Source organism: Mytilus trossulus, chromosome 4, assembly GCF_036588685.1.
Source record: "Mytilus trossulus isolate FHL-02 chromosome 4, PNRI_Mtr1.1.1.hap1, whole genome shotgun sequence".
NCBI classification, from domain to species: Eukaryota; Metazoa; Mollusca; class Bivalvia; order Mytilida; family Mytilidae; genus Mytilus; species Mytilus trossulus.
The window spans coordinates 54,094,255-54,112,180 of record NC_086376.1 but is presented as its reverse complement, the minus strand read 5'-3'; the positions used below and the strand labels follow the sequence as shown (position 1 = coordinate 54,112,180).

Genomic DNA, 17,926 nt, shown 5'->3' with positions numbered 1-17,926 from the left:
AAATAGTCAGCTATAAAAGGCCCCGATAAGACAATGTAAAACGGCCTTATTTATGTAAAAAATGAGCGAAAAACAAATATGTAACACATAAACAAACGACGAACACTGAATTACAGGCTCCTGGCTTGGGACAGGCACATACATAAATAATGTGGCGGGGTTAAATCATGCTTAATATAGTGTTGTCGATGAAATATACTGTTTATGTTTAAGTCAGTTTCTTAAATTGTTCTCTTTTTCTATCAGTTGTAACCATATAATGGAAGACTAACTGTCAAATGCGCTTTACTATATTTCTAGCTATTGAAAAATAGTTCAAATGGAAATGAAACGAGAAAAGACACCAAATTGCAAATGAAAATCAAATTATTAAAAAAAATAGTTGTTTACTTCCATTAAGCATTAAATCATAAACAAGTGACAAATACATAGTACCAATGATTTATAACTCGAATAATTCAAATATTACACTCTAAATAAGTACTAATAAAGCTAACAAAGTTGTCTTATGATGGTTTTGCTTGTTCAATGACGTTTGTTTTGTCTAGTGGTATCAAACGTTTTATTTATAACCTTCTAATATCTTGTTCGCGAGAGTATTAATGTACGTGGTTTTACAAAAACAAGTGTTTTGCTCACGAAAACTGGTATAACAACAAACTTTTATTCAACTATTCACGCCAGTTCCGAAATGAACAAAAGTTATTTGAGAAAGCTCGATTCCGATTTTGTTACTTATAATAACTGATATTTGAAACGTTTGTTAGTTTCTGTTGTTTGCGCATTATAAACAGGCAAACATACGTATTTCTTTTCATAATTTTGAGGGGAAAAGTTCAATTAATAACAATGAAACTCAAGTGAGGTAGATATTCGTTTATTTCGAAATAAAAATATAAAAAATAAACAACTATAATGATACATTAAGAATAAAATGAATGCGACAAAAAAAAAACAATAAAGAATAAAATTAATGCAACAAGATTAAAATGCTAAATAATGAAGACTTAAATCATTGCGTCAAAATAAAAATGATAAAGAATAAAATCAATGGGACATAATCAAAATAATAAAAAATAAAATAAATGCAAGGGAATCAAAATGCTTAGTAAGAAAGAAAAGAGTTAATGCGACAAGATCAAAATGATAAATAATAAAGATAATGATAATAAATAAATCCAAAATCCATGTAAAGTTTTGTTCAGTTATAAATACTATTACCACACCTAATTAATCGCGCAAATCTAAATTTACTTTACTTCAAAAACTATTTATCTTGTAATCTTGGCAATGATGACTATTGCACCTGATACCAATATACACATAAAGCACTATAAGTGCTACTCATTTGATTTCTTGACTAGAAATCTTTATTTAGTTTGTAAAGTTAAAACAATACGTCATCAGGTCGAAGAGATGAATACTGGGAATGAAGAGTCCGTGACAATTTCTCAATTCTATCCAGAAGAAAATATCCTTGTTCATATTTTCCCGTTCTGTCAAGGTTCTTACACAGTTGCACATATTTTCCTGTTGTCGAGGGGACTGGTTGTTCTAAAATATGCATTATCATTGAAATTTCACACATCAATGATTTGAGGTAGCTATTTCTTAGTCGTAACAGACTGAAACCAAAATTATTCGGAGGAGCATGTAACTGGTTCACAACTTCTCTAGCTTCTTGAAGCATATTAAATTGAATGGTGAATAGATGAATCTAAAATAAAGAACATGCATTTGAAATATTCTCTTGTATTGAAACGTTTTCGTAGTTTTAATCAAATATGTGTTTGCTTAGTTAAAAGCGAAAATGTTTAAGAATTTTTTTTCTACTAGTCAATAAAGAATAGAGAGATAACTTAACAATGAATTAAATGAAAATATGAAAAAAATCATACACTGAATAGTATGAATGTGGTATGTAAATGTACGCGTACTAGTATTAAATATTTCTATTATACTAAAGACATATGAAACGAGTAACTGGTGAAAATTATGTTTATCTATTTCTTGAACCAATGAAGAATATATTAAGCTTAATCTTATGTGCACGATTTTATAATTTTACGCATCCATATAGTATAATCGTAAAAACAATCTGTCGTACTGTTATGATGTGAATTATTGAAGCTAAATAATTCCCATGGTTTGAAGCCGCGTAGTTTATTGTCACCTTATAGTTAATAATCAACAAAGAAGAATGGATATTGAGCACATGTATAAAATGTACAGTAAGAGTCGTATGTAGTGGCGTATTAAATTACAATCCTGGTACTTTTGATAACTATTATTTAAATGACAGATCCATGGGTATTGCGACCACATGATTTTTAAAGAAAGGTCACACTGAGTTCACTGCATACGGAAACATATTGGCCGATTGTTTACTGGAAGCAAACTTCTAAGAAAAAGTTAATTTCTACTAAATTTGGACAAATTGTAGAATTATCTTGAGAAAAAAGTATTTGTAAATAAGTTTTATAATAAAAACTAGTCATTTAGTTAAAAAAAAAACATTTTCGTACTTCTTTGTAACTTGAAGTTTCATATGGCTGGAACAATAATTACCTTTGAGATGCTATTATCAAGAAGAGTGCTGTTAGTGATATAATCTAGACATCGATCATTTATTAACACTTCTGTCACTCTGTTAACTGAAGGGTAAACTAATTCCTGGAATGTAAATATGTATATATATGAAGGTGTCGATGCTTACAAAATTGAAATAAATTTCAGCTCCTCATTTTTTTTTTATAAGCTTTTGATTTTCGTATATATTTATCATGACGTCACTGAAGAGACAAATATTGTCAAAATGTAGTTCTGGTGTAGTAAAATTGGTACCGTATATACCAATTATGATACAGAGCGGACCGACTGTTATGTTCGAAAAAAAAAACAACCAACAAGTATATTGTAATTTGTTTAAAAAGTAAAATCACAAAAATACTGAACTCAGAGGAAAATAAATTCGGAAGTCCCTAATCACATGGCAAAATCAAATAACAAAACGCATCAAAAACGAATGGACAAGAACTGTCATATTCCTGACTTGGTACAGGCATTTTCAAATGTAGAAAATGGTGGATTAAACCTGGTTCTATAGCGCTAACCCTCTCACTTTAATAACAGTCTCATCAAATTCCGTTATATTAACATGATGCTTTAAATAAACAGTCACAATTAATAAAATAGTCAAAATATGGGTACATCAGTCATCATCGTATAACAATTTTAAAGGGGGACAATTTAATAGAACACAAAACATCTTCTATCTACGAACACATTAATTGATTTGAGTGTCTGACGTCAGAATTTTTTTATACGTAACATAAATTTGTCGTTCAATGTGCATACAAACAGTTTTTAAATTTACATAGGCAATGTAAGCATACAGGGTTAAAAAATCTAAAGTATGGAAGAATAAATTACAGAAATAGACCGAGATTCTAACTAGTCCAAAAGTTATAGGTAGAATTTATGAGAATCCAAAAATAGTTAATTCCCCTACGCGATTGAATGATTTTGACGTTTGTGGTTCAACGCATATAGTAATTGATAATATAAATATATCATGACATATAATAGACCAATATAATACTGACGGGATCTTTTAAAGTACAGAGTCACGTATTTGTTTAAATCATTCATTTTCATTCTTGATAAATAAGCTTTTGTTTTCAATCTAGGGTTGCAAATACTTCTGCAAAGATAAAATTCGAGGATTTTTACTTGCATGCTGGCCAGTTTTATGTAGTGAGTTTGGAAAGTTTTTGTTTTGAAAGTACATATTGAAAGTTTCTCAGGAAACATTGACCGAGCTGATATCTACATCATGAGTTTATTCACGGAACATAAGTTAAATTTGTCATTTTTTTTTCATTTATTTATCTAATTTTCATTCTCATCGTTCGTTAATTTATATAAGGACACGAAAGCACTTCATTTATGTCATTCACTATCATTGGGTCGAAAATGATGCTGGTTATATTAAGGCTTTTCTACCTTCGGAATATATTACCTTAGGTGTATTTGGCAAAAAGTTTAGGAATTCTGGTCCTCAATACTCTTTGTATTATATTTGGCCTTAAGATTTCTTTTGGAATCGAGCGTCACTGATGAGTCTTTTGCGGACGAAACGCGCGTCTTGTGTAAATACAAAATATTATACTATGATCAGTTTATTTACTGCTTGTCCTCGAGGCTATCATAACGTTAAAAGTACGTGTATTGGTACTGGCATGATTTATCACATTCTTGTATTTAATTCTACGTTGACACATATTTAGAAATTGTTTATAAAGTGAGACTCCAACTTCCTCCGACTGAATAGATGATTTAGCTATCATTTATTGGTATATTTTTAGTCACATAGACTGTGAAGATATTTTAAATTATTGAGCGTTTCTGACATCTGACCTATGAAAATTGTTATTTGTTATTTTCATTTATGTTATTAATATTCATAAATGATTGAATCAAGTTGATATATAAGTAAATGTATGAAGGTATTAGTAAATTTATGTGTTAATTCAATGAAATGTGGCACAACTTTTGGGAATTTAGGGTCCTCAATGTTCTTCAACTTTGTTTTGGCTAATTGTTTGGCATTATAACTCTTTTGATCTGAGCGTCACTGATGAGTCTTATGTAGATGAAACGCGCGTTTGGCGTATTAAATTATAATCCTAGTACCTTTGATAAAAAAAAATTCAATGTACTTACTATTTTGTTCATGACAGTTAATGTATGAAATCGTAGTCTGTTCGCCTTCCTTGTCATTTTGTGGAAGGATGATCCCAATAAGTGATGTATATCTTGTCCATGAAAGTTATATTGCCCCTTTTGACCACCACATAAGTCAGTTTCCGTTCCATTTACGTCATATAACTGTATGAATAGTATAACGCTTGTGTCTGGAAAAAAAAAATTAAATATCCACGATAATTCGCATGTATACTTTATAAGACTTGACTATAATAAGAAAATGTTTGCTTCTAAACATACAGGAACAGTTGTTTTATAAAGTTGCCATAAATATTACAATCAATGTAATAATATTTTCAGTTGGATATTAAAAAATATAGGACAGACAGAATCCACACTCCACAAAACACTACAGCCGAAAAATGATTTTCAATTACCATTATATGTGTGTACCATATTGTCATAAATATAAACCTTAAGACATTGCTATTTCTCTTTTACATATATCATCCTTTTAACATTTAGATTTGCAATCATTGCGACTTTGCCTCTAATTACAAGTCGCGTTTATGTGAAGGCGGAATGCCATAATCGTATTCATATATCGCTATAAAACCTAGTTATACATACGGTAAAAGGGGCATAACCCTCATTAACTTCTTAAAAGAAGTTAACAAATCAAATTAAATTAAGATAAAAACTATACAAATAGGACATAAAATACAATTTAGGCATACTGTTCAATACATCAATGAAAAATTATTCTGAGCAACAAACAAATCAATGGTTAATTCAAATGTTTAGTTGATTTTTTTTCTACTTTGAAAGAGTATTCGGAATTTGTTTTTAAAGAATAACCATATGAAAAAGACTCCTCAAAGATACCAGGCTTATAATTTTGAAAGCTACACGTGCGTTTCATCTACATTGGACTCATCAGTGACAATCGAATCAAACATTTCAAACAGCTAAATAAAGTATTGATTGAAGAGCATTACAAAAAAATACCGAATGTATTAATTCTAAACAATGAAGAATACATGAAATATACCATACATATGTTACAGAGTTGAAGAAGGCACTATCAACATTCCCTGCAATTAAATGCAAATGCGAGCCGAAACACTATAGAAGTCAAAATATATGAAATAATTTCAGTTATCAGAAATTATACAATTTTATTATTAGAACACTTTTATTAATGTTATCTAGAAAGATGTGGGCTATCCGTAGCAACCAAACTACAGAGAGAGCATTATTTACGCACTAGCCTTTAGTTTTTTCTCCTTCAAAATATTGTTTACATATTTTGAACTGTTACTCTGTTTTGAAAATCCTAATATTTATATATTCAATTATCATTTTCCTATTTTTAATTAATTATATATTTCCAAATAGAATATAACTGTTTTACACACTTCAAGTACAACAGTGCTCATTTTACTATGTCCATAAAACAATTTGGAAAAAAACCAAGGATTAACTGTAAATATATATACATGTACGACAGGCGTATGAGTTTTTGAGTACAGGTAGCGGGCTAATTGTACTAACAATAGAGTAAACAGTTCCGTTAGTATTTAAAGTCGTGCGTGCACGAGAAAAGTTATCGACAAGGGTGGAGAACATCTAACGAGTAGTGTGTACTTATTTTGGTATAGGAAGATTAATCTGCAATACAACAAGTCATGCATTATATATTTAGTGTTCATATTCCAGTTATGCTCTTCTCTTTTGTAGATTATATGATATTTGAATGAATTAATGCCATTATATGTTATTTGAATGAACTTTTGCCACTTGTGGTGAAAACTATTGAGGACATTTGTCTTATAAATGTTTTATGCGTTTAATAAAGTTAGAAGATGATCACCGCACCTGGCAGTCTCTGTTATGATGTTTGTCTTTATTAATACAGAAATAATTTCATTACAAACATTTGATACATACGTATTATTTTTCATGGTTGGTGTCATGGTGTCATCAGAAAAGAACATAAATGATTTATTTTCGGTTGAACAGAGTGATTTGAGAAAATTATTACATTTACAATTGTGTTGCATATTGTATATGCATAGACACGATGTAACAGGGTGCTAAATCATCAATTCAATTGAAGTGAATAAAATCATTATCAGTGGTTTATATACTGTCAATTTATTATCAAATTTCTATCCGGCGACTACGATTTAAGAAGTTGTCATCTTATCTCACTATTTTATGAATGTGACTTACACATTAATATCGTAGATTTGTTTTAAGAACAGAGAAGACAACCAGTGGTTTGGTATTAATACTTCAAAAAATAGTTATATAAGGTACCAGGAATATAATTATATACGCCAGACTCAACAGTGACGCTCATATCAAAACAGTTCAAAAGCATGACAAGTACAAAGTTGAAGAGCATTGAGGAACTGAAATTCCAAAAAGTTGTGGCAAATACGGTTAAGGTCATCTACTTCTGGGATAAGAAAATCCTAAGTTTTTCGAAAAGTTTTTGGGCTGGTGATACCCACGGGGAAAACACGTCCACCAGCAGTGTCAAAACTGGACAAAAAGGATTTTGTATTCTACTTAAACTGAATGTACTGTAGTAATAAATTCCGGTTAGTAGTACTTCATAGTATTCAAATGACAACGGTTGAACACTAGTTCGTTCTAATGACCTCGTATTGGTTTTCTTCCTGTAGTCGATGTTAGTCACCTCAATATTGAAATAAATTAAATAGCATGTAATTTAAAACTAATAACTCATAATTTTCTCACTCAAGATCTTACTTGTTAGTGTTAATTTAATGCTCATTGTCATATCGTAAAGCTTAGAAAGGGTACTGTTATATAGAAATGTCCTTGTCATCGCCTATAAGAAACCTGATATTGTATAGTTTAATATATAAAACAATTCTATTGTTTTGAAAAAAAATGAACTTTGACGCAAATAGATATCTTTGTGGATATTAATTTGTTATTGTTGCCGTTTAAGAAGTAGATTGTCAACATAACTAATTTTCCTGTACCAGATGCCCATTTCGACAAACGATGGCTCTTGCATGATGCACAAGAAATAAAGGCAATAGTTGTATACCGCTGTTTGAAATTTATAAATCGATTTAGAAAAAAACAAATTCGGGTTACAAATTAAAACTGAGGGAAACACATCAATTATAAAAGGATAAAAACGACCCAACAGAAACACAACTCTTATATGCAGCACAGACAGAAACGACGTATATTATAACAATGGCCAAAATTCCTGACTTGGTACAATTTGTTCCTGTCTGAGACGAATAGTCTATCTTTACTAAAACTAGTTTTTCAGTTTTACCTTTAGATTATTTATTTCATTCAAATAAAATTGAGAATGGAAATGTGGAATGTGTCAAGGAGACAACAACCGGACCATAGAACAGACAACAGGATATTTAAAAATCGTAAACCTTATATAAACGTTGAAGAACTAATAAAAACTTCAAAATACAACAATATTAGTATGCAGAATGTTCAACTTAAAACTTGTTAAAATAAAATAAAATAGAAACTGAGATGTGTGTCATATTTTCTTGTCAAAACGCAAGTTTGGGTTGTGCATTAAATCAAAAACATACGATTTTTATGAAGAACGACGTATTGAGTAAATCTGAAATTTCCAAATATTATGAATATACTGAGAATATATGTTAACTATAACAGGATACAAATGCTTTCCAACAAAGGATTATTGTTTATGAACAGTGGTATACTTCTGTTGCTTCATTTATTCATTTTTGAGATGAAACTTCTATCCTTACAAAAACTTGTTTTTGATGCTAACATATACATTACTCATTTCATTTAGATAAAATTGAGAATGGAAATGGGGAATGTGTCAAAGAGACAACAACCCGACCATAGAACAGACAACAGCCGAATGCCACCAAGTATGTTTATCTGATAATATAATGTGAATAAATATCAAATTACTATTACTCACAAACAGATGAATACAATATATTCATAGTGAGGTATATTGTACAGAAGTTTCAATTTAATGAATGAATCTCATTTTTCAAACAAAAGTTTTATACTTACTCTATCATGAAAATTCTCTTTATAATCCAAATATTAGAATTAATAACTGGGATTTCCTTATTGACCAGATGCTATAATTTCCGTTTAGAGCAAGTCCGACAAAAGTACAACATAAAAACAATCAAGAATTCTAACGGAAGAAACACATTTTAATCTTCAATACGGAAACTTATCTAAACTGTGGTTGGTTTGACAATCTTTGAATAATTCATGTCTCCTGATTATAAGCAGGATTATTTGGTATTATGTTGAAATCGTTTGTTGTATTCATTTTAATCACTTAAAAGTCTTTGTAAGGTTGAAGGCTAAGTACTTTCTTTAAAGAGTAAGCAACAATTATTAAATATCAAGGTTTTAAATTATAGTAGAAATGACAGCCTATTTATATTTTTTCCCGTTTCGACGGAATTGATCTTTCACTCCTCAATTCGAAATAATTATGAAAAAAATATGTTTTGGGTCATGGAAAATTAGTATTCTACACAGCAAGACTTTAAAAATATGAATGATTTGCATAAAAAATAAATACTACGTCATTTTTTGACGTATATAGATAGGGGCACATTCTAAGTTTCTTTAAGAACAGTTGCCAAAACTCCTTGAATGGCAGTGTATAGCCTATACTCCTTATTCCTAGCAATCTTTTATCCCAGTTTGTCAATTTGTGAGAATATACTTAATGATATGTTTATTCAAATGCATTTTTATGTACCATTTTTTGTCATTGGATAAAAGTTACCGCCAAATCCATAGTTGACATGCCTGCCATTTTGAATCGATCGGATCAACAAATGTTCGATTACTTCAATATTATCTAATCAAATCGCCGTTTTAATGTGTTTTCAATCGTAGAGGTAACGTAATCAAATCTTCAGTTTGTAAGTTTTCATTTATATGACGTCACGTTTAGCCATGACGTCTTTGTGCCAAAATTATTCATGAAGTTTCGCGGAATTTCATTCTATTTCGATTTTTTGAAACTTTTTAGGCTCAAACTTTTGTAATGCATTAGAATCGGAATAACAGTGCTGTAGTTGAAGAGTTGCCACCGTCAACTTTGATTTGACGACCAAATCAAATCGCCAATTGACGGTGGTAACTATAACAACTACAGTATTATTGTTCCTTAATTGTAAGGAATATTTATCCCTTTGCATGAAGCAAACAACTAGCATTAATCATACTTTTGACCATACTTTTACCACGTTCAATTGCATTTTAGCAAAACAAATATGAAAACATTAGGAAGCAGAACCTTAAAAAGAGATTTACAAGATTCCATTGTAAGTAAAAAAAAAATGCCTTGTAAAATTGGAATAAAATAAGGGAAAATCTACAATATTAATAAACTGGCCAATCTATTTTCAGTTTGGAAAAAATGATAAACCCTGCCTTATAGTGATGTTATTTTCAATAGAACATGAAAATGAAAAGGGTATTTTGAATTATTTTAACATAATATGAGAAGCATATAGATACCATATTGCGGTAAGTTTTGGTTTTAACTCTAATTAGCAAATTTCTATTTTGTTATGTTATATCGGCTTTTAAATTTTTACTTTTTTTTTTATAATTAATCCCAAAACATGGTTTTGCTTTTAATTTAACACACAGTGACTTTAATTTGGAACGGCACTGCTGTAAATATAAAAGTTAACATAAGAATAATGGAACAGTAAATTGATAACCTTCACATTTCATAACTTTTATTTTGTTCTTATGATTCTCAATACACAGCAACAATATCGATTAAAAACTGCTACTTTACATATTTGCTCAAGTTTACAGTATTACAGATTTGGCCAGCAAATTGTAGATCTTTGTTCAAACATCAAACGCAGAGAGCATTTGAAGTCAAAACAGATGGGTAAATTCGAACCAGTATTGTTCTGATATAGCAAATCGTACTCGTCAAGTTCTTTTATGATACTATCGATATGTTATCATTAACAGAAAGAAATTAGAAAATGATAATTCAGCGGATTCGTTAGATTCTCAAAACGCAAAATTCTCAAAATTGATATATATTTTCAACTGTAAATGATACCATTTCAGGGAAAACTTACCACATGAAACGTTTAGTTTCTAGTCATAATATAACTTGATTTTAAAAACTAATTTAAATCGTTTTTGCTGATTTTATTTTATTTAGAATGGAAATGCACACATTCTTTTGACGATGTAACTTGCTTACCGACAAAAAAATGAAAAACAAAAGGCTGACCATCCCAAGGACACATTCTCAACTGGACAAATGCATAAAAACGAAATATGACAAAAAATATCCACCAACCAAATAAAAATAAAAGACTAAGCGACACGAAAGAAAAAAAAAACCCAAGTAGTTCATGAAGAAGGGACATGTGTTATAGTTGAACTGTCAGTTTCAGTTTATGTTTTATTCTTAATCCATGTCTTAATTTGCTAAGAAAACATCCTCTCCTATTATTGACAATACCAAGAAAAAAATCATTTTAAGGTATTAGGTTTGCATAAATTGAAAATCGATTAGCAAGTAACATATGCATACATTCATAAGTTTAATTTATTAACAGTTGAAACAAATTTGGCTTTTTTTGGTACTCTTTCAGAAAATAAACTTACCATCGAAAATCTATAGCTGTGACAGTAATGTTATATCCACATAGAAATCCCATAAGAATTTAGAAGTAGTTCATTATTGTTAATATGAGCGATTTTATATCATAATTCTCCACATTTATTAAAGTAATGTTTGCTTTTTTTTTTAAATAATTAGTGACATTTCTACGTCTACCTTATCAGATTGTAAGTGTTGTCGCTTGTTTCAAAACCAACATCTATTAGTATTTTAAATGTTCGTTTTAAAGAGTCCTAACACATATATAAGAGTTATTAAGCACTATTTCGCAGGCTACTTACAACGTCACGAATTGAGACATGTAATTACTTAAATTGCTTTCTTTATGTTCAATTAGAATAGTCCTTTAGAATTGCAAGTGTATTTATTTCAAACCAGGTCAATTTTCCAAATGTTTTCTATCGTTTAACAGCATTGAGCGAACTTTAAGATTCGAACAATGAAAAATTATTGAAGATTTACTTTTATATTCATAAAAAACGTCTTAAAACTGGATAACGGTATATCTTCTTTCAATTATGAGTAATTATGACAATAGATAAGAAGTACAATATTACAAAAATCAAATTTCTATATTGAAAGAAAGGGGTTTTAAATTTCAGATACAAGACAGCAGTAAGCTGATTTAATTAAGTGATTGCCTTGGACTAGAATATAGGGAAGTCATATAACATATCATGTTGTTTCTGTGTTATATTTTTATATGACAATACCATGTATCCAATGCAATATATTCTAACGACACGGGAATAATGTTAGTTTGAAATGCAGAAATGTCTCTAGATATACCATATGCTGAATATTTAAAAATATCTAAACAATTATTCTGCGTCAGTAGAATAAATCATTCTATAAACTATAAACTTGAAAACCAATCGGTCAATTTTTAAACCTTTGCACATACTATTCCTACTTACAAATAAATGCTAAAAAAACTGTCATTCTTGAATCTGATGTTAAAATTATTTTTCATAAGTATTCTAAAAAATTGCTTTTTATATATTTTTGAAATGGAAAACTCAAATACTTTCCGAGGATACAATCCAGGAAAACAATCTCCCACATAAAATTTGATAAGTTAGATATACTTGGGTATCAAATTATAAATGGAGACATTCAATTGCTCTTTGATCTTTGTGCAATATGCAGAGCAAAGATTTGTGGCAAAATAAACCGTGTATGATATTTACAACCTTTTGAAAATGATCCCACTCTTTTAAACTTTTGACCATTCTTTCCCGGATATCATTTGAGTTATCTTAATCCGTATTGTTGCTTGATTTCAATGTTATAATTAGTGTTATGACTATTCAACAATTAAGCGCAAGGTTTACCGGATATTAATAATTGAAAATATTTCTGCAAAAACAAAAGCATTTGTGAAAAGATTTTTTTTAATGTTGATTTTACTTTGTGGAGGTGTACACGTATGAATCATTTGTGTATAGAAGTAAGTCATTGTTGCTTATTAGAAATAAACTGTTACATTTTGTGTGAAGAAAGTTTGCTTAAATTTTATAAGTTAATCGAAGAGAAAACATTTGATAAACGCTAATAATTCCAATAATGTATACATCAGACAATTATCTATCCGATGTAAATAAATAGGTAGGATATCTATTTTTCTGAATTCAAAAAGTCCATCAATCTTAGATAAAAATCAGGATAACAGATTTATGAGATGATTTTTAAATTCTACCAACATTATTTAGCGCATTTCTGAATATGTTACTTAACTTCAAGTGCTTAAAGTTGTACAAAAACTTCAATTTTGGTTCATGTTTACACACTTTTATTACTTATAGGACAAGATCAAGAAAAACACGATTCACCAAAAGCAAAGATCTATTGTTCGGAAAACTTTGTTTTGTAAAAAGTAAAATCACAAAAAAAATTAAAACGGTAAGTCCCTTATCAAATGGCAAAATCGAATGATAAAACACATCAAACGAATAGACAATAACTGTAATATTTCTGAATTGGAACAGGCATTTTCAAATGGAGTAAATGGTGGATTGAACCTGGTGTTTTTCAGCAACATTTGAAGGGGAAAACGTGGTATACTGTTAAAATTGATTCCCAACAACAATATCAAACCCTAATAACATTTGAACTGATTCATTATTGTGTATTATATGTCCCCCTTTAATATTCAACTTATTTAAACAGAAATTTTGAGAAATTCTATTTATATTTTTTTAACACATTCTCTTTATGTATTTTTTTTAAACCGAGTTTAGTTTAACTATAAAAAAAACCAGCAGTCTCCCAAAATGGTCAAGTCGTCAGATTGCCAAACTTCACACCTTTGAACTTCATTTTTCTCCGAAGGAATTCGTTTCATTTTAATAGTGTTACAATGACATCTTCTCGAGTTACAAAGCATGACATGTACATTACAATAGGGTGGTCTAAATTTCGAATATTTCATATTGCGAGTGAAGGTATTTTAACTTTGTAACGAAACCTCTCAATTGATCCATTCAATTCTAAAGTATTTGTCACGTTTTCATAATTGTCTAATGTCTAGTCATAGACTGTCGATAAGAAATTAAACAGAATTTGAAGTCTACAAAAAAAGTGATAAACGAAGCCTACTTTTTAAGCATAAAATCTAGAAACAAAGCCCACTTGTTTTTAATTTTCTAATCAATATACTGTTTTGTGACGCAGATCTAAAAGTTCTAACAAGATTTGAATCCGTTTCTTAGTTTGCATCACTTGTTTTTGTTTTCACGTATATGCAATTCTGAGATGTTCTGTCTACTTTTTGGAATTTCTATGAGAAATTCCACCCAGTCAACCTTAATTCCTTAAAAGAGTTTGGATATTTTATTTTGTAATTTGATTAGCTGTTTCTATGAGATGTTCACAATTAATGTCAAAACACGTAAATATCTGAATTCTTTCAGATTCATGATGAAACGACCATTACACAAGGAAATGATAAAAATATCATCCATAAGAAATGGATTTTTATAAGTACCAATAACGTATTCCATGTCAAATCATATGACGTATACATATCTCAATGAGTACGTAACGTTCTTGCATGCTCACAATATTCGGAACTCTTCAACAGGAGTGTGTTCCTAAAACACAACTACTCCAATAAAGTTATAACGAAAAATTACTGATATTGGCTCCACTTATATTTTAAGGGTAAATGATCCACGTTTTATTCGTAACGGTGCTATTAGATAAAAAGTGGAAAATTCACAAATGTCATCAAATCGGGTACGTGACTTTGAAAGTATCTCCAATATCAAACGAATATAAAGTATATTTGAGAATGCAAAAAATAATGGCAACAGTAGTATACCGCTTTTCAAAATTCATATATCGATAGAGAAAAAACTATAAACTGAGGGAAACGAATCAAATATAAGAGAATTACGACACAGCAGAGACACAACACCGAAATGTAACACACACAGAAACGAACTATAATGTAACGAAATTATATAAAAAAAATATGGTGGGTTGAACCTTGTTTTGTGGCATGCCAAACTCCCCGCTTCAATGGCAGTGTTAATTTTCAAATAATATATATCAAATAGTAACTCGTGTTTGCATATTTTCTGTGTATGGATTTACATTATGTCAGTATTTTAGGGGTAATCAACAAAAAAATAACTATATAGTGTTTGCCCTTAAAGGGGTCAATATCACGAATTGTTGTGATTGATGCGACAAATATTTGTCGCAACTCACGTACGATGTGGTTTCAGGGGGTAGTTACACATTAAACTTCCATAATTGTCGTCTTATCTATAATTGTGCCTATTGCTGTTTTTGTTGTTGTTATACTTTAGTGTTTCTATTGTTTCGAGCTTTCTTCTTATAGTTGATGTGTTTCCCTCGGTTTCAGTTTGTAAATCGGATTTGTTTTCTCTCAATTGATTCATGACTTTTGAACAGCGATATACTACTGTTACCTTTATTTTTTGCATCATATTCTTACATATAAGATTTGTACTGAATATTACTTCGAAGTAGAGAGACAAGTACCCTATTGACGAAACACATTTTTTATGCTTTTGGAGTTCTAATATCCCTGATTTTCGTTAATAAATCTTTATTTGTATCTTCTTACATGATAAATTAGAAATGCAGATTAGAAGTTGAAAATTCTTAGTTTTTCGAAAAATTCAAAGTTTTGTAAACAGGAAAGGAGTAGGTCCTGTATGGACCGATTTTGGCCTCAAATTTCAGGTTCATCTGACGAAAGATTTTGACCACTTTTTAAACACTGAAGTGTCTATTTTATTTTATTCTATTAGTTTCAGTTAAAGATTGTAACTGATTTTATCATTAATAACGATCCGATTCAAGCTCTAATACGAAAAATCATCAAAATATGCCGGAAAATGTCACTTTTCAGATGTTTTTTGTCAAAAATGAAAGTTACCGCATCTGTGTTCATCCTCAACCTTTATATATGTTATGTATTATACAAAAATACAACTTAGATTTTAATATAAAGGATAAACACGAATGCGGCCACTTTCGTTTAACCCGAAAACCGTCTAAAATTTAACTAAAATACTAGAATTGTGATGATTTCAGTGATTTAGCATGACTTAATGGTGCTAGTACCCGATATATGTGCACTGTATTGTAAAAAACAGCCCATATTTATGTAGCAGAAGCATTCTACTGTCCAATAGATAACTATAAGTTTACTGTTTAACAATTTTGTAAAACTGCTATATTTTGGGGCCAAAAAGGGGTCTTACCGGATCTACTCCTTTATAAAAATGACCACATAATTGATATTCATGTCAACACCGAAGTACTGACTACTGGGCTGGTGATACTCTCGGGGACGAAACGTCCACCAGCAGAGGCATCGACCCAGTGGTGTAAATTATTATCAAAGGTACCAGGATCATAATTTAGTACGCCAGACGCGCGTTTCGTCTACATAAGACTCATCAGTGACGCTCATATAGAAATAGTTATAAACGCTACAATTCAGTTCATGTTTCTATTGTCATTTTTATGTATTTGAGATAAACTATAGAGGAAGATAATTCATTGATCTTTATTATTATATTTGATATTTTAAATTGTTTATCGTCATTATTGTGAAATATCATTTTGGGAATCACTTATTTAAGCTGTACTCATTTTACATATGTATTCAAAATAATCTCACTGTTTCTTTTCGACAGTTTCCCCCAGATATACAATGATTGTACTTAATCCTTATTGAAGTCTTCAGAATAATTAGTCTAGCGAACAGTGTGAAAATTAGGTTCGAGTAAAACAAAGAAGTAATCTTCTCATATCCAACTATCTCCGTCATCACGTGACTTTTACTCTTAAGTTGTATATCATTAATGGCTGAGTAATAATCAATGAAAGTGAACGGGGTAAATAGATAAAACGGTCATAACTTTTTTGTTATAATGTTAATTTCACCTACCAACCCCGCGTTTTACAGTTTATAATTTTTTACAATTAAATATGATTTAAGTTTCAGTTCAGAAATATGATTTCGTGCTTCGAAATAGGTTTGAAAATTGAGGTGACATAGCCACACAGCCTCCGTTGACATCTTCGTTAAAACTCGACAAAATTGCAATGGGACCTTTTTGTAAAATCAATTTTCTCAACTAATTTATTGTTACTTATATCCTACCAACCCCTAAAAAGATCGACAACATATTTATTTAATGTAAATCGCAAACCATATCAGTTCAGGTATCAAACTTTTTGCTTCGAAATTTGTTTGAAAAGTTCATATTTTGGCAGTCTTCGTCAATATTTTTTAAATGGCGGCCACTGTTGAAGGTTCACAACGACACGACATGCCGGTATAAATTTAGTTATAAATCAAAAAGTAATATTTCAAATATTTATCAAAGTGTGTCTTTTTGTACTGAAGAAATTTCTTTTTTTTCATGTTCTGTAATATATTTATTAGAAACAGTCTCTCACACTAAAAAATAAAGATTTACATGCACCGATCATGCAGTTTACATGAACATTGATAGCGTGGGGCGACATGGCAGTATATATTTTTGAAGATTTGTACGATGAAAATCGAAAAAATTGTTAGATGCATGTCTTTTCAATAATTGTCTTACCTTAATGCAGCATAGAATTAAACAGTGTTTCTCTCTTTGAAAGTTGATACATCCTATTTGATTTGATAAAATTTCGAAGTTACATATAACAAAATGGCGACCAAATAATTTCAAACGTAGACGATGTTCGACACTTATTTTGCACATGCAAATAATTCAATAAGATTTAACTGTTTGTGTTGCAATTTAATATGACACGTTATTGTAACTCGTATGATAATTAAGGATAAAGCTAGATTTTGGAGATATTAATTAAGTAATCAATGTGATCAAAGAAAACAAAATGGCAACGTGGCCTAATCACGATGTAAGTTTTGACAAGACCTAATATATATATATTATTATTATACGATTGTAACAGTTATGAAATCATTTTTTTATGATAATATTCTATATCAACGAAAGGAAACCACGGATGGATTGTAACAAAGAT

The 17,926-nt window shown here is 29.9% G+C and overlaps 1 protein-coding gene across 1 annotated transcript; it reads right to left on the bottom strand.

Annotated features, from left to right (window-relative positions):
- Nucleotides 1-1,000: 1,000 nt before the first annotated feature.
- On the bottom strand, nucleotides 1,001-8,886 carry LOC134713999 (uncharacterized). Its single transcript, XM_063575254.1, has 4 exons — nucleotides 8,779-8,886; nucleotides 4,726-4,916; nucleotides 2,569-2,673; nucleotides 1,001-1,717 (listed from the first exon to the last, which is right to left on the bottom strand). The coding sequence occupies exons 2-4, from the start codon at nucleotides 4,780-4,782 to the stop codon at nucleotides 1,388-1,390; spliced, it is 492 nt and encodes a 163-aa protein (XP_063431324.1). The 5' UTR covers nucleotides 4,783-4,916; nucleotides 8,779-8,886; the 3' UTR covers nucleotides 1,001-1,387.
- Nucleotides 8,887-17,926: the final 9,040 nt, after the last annotated feature.

Excerpts from the sequence above, each read along its gene's own strand:
- LOC134713999 (XM_063575254.1), bottom strand. The coding sequence starts at position 4,782 with ATGACAAGGAAGGCGAACAGACTACGATTTCATACATTAACTGTCATG. Across the intron at positions 2,674-4,725 it reads TAACTGTCATGAACAAAATA|GAATTAGTTTACCCTTCAGT; the intron begins GTAAGTACATTG and ends TTTACATTCCAG. Across the intron at positions 1,718-2,568 it reads TTGATAATAGCATCTCAAAG|ATTCATCTATTCACCATTCA; the intron begins GTAATTATTGTT and ends TCTTTATTTTAG.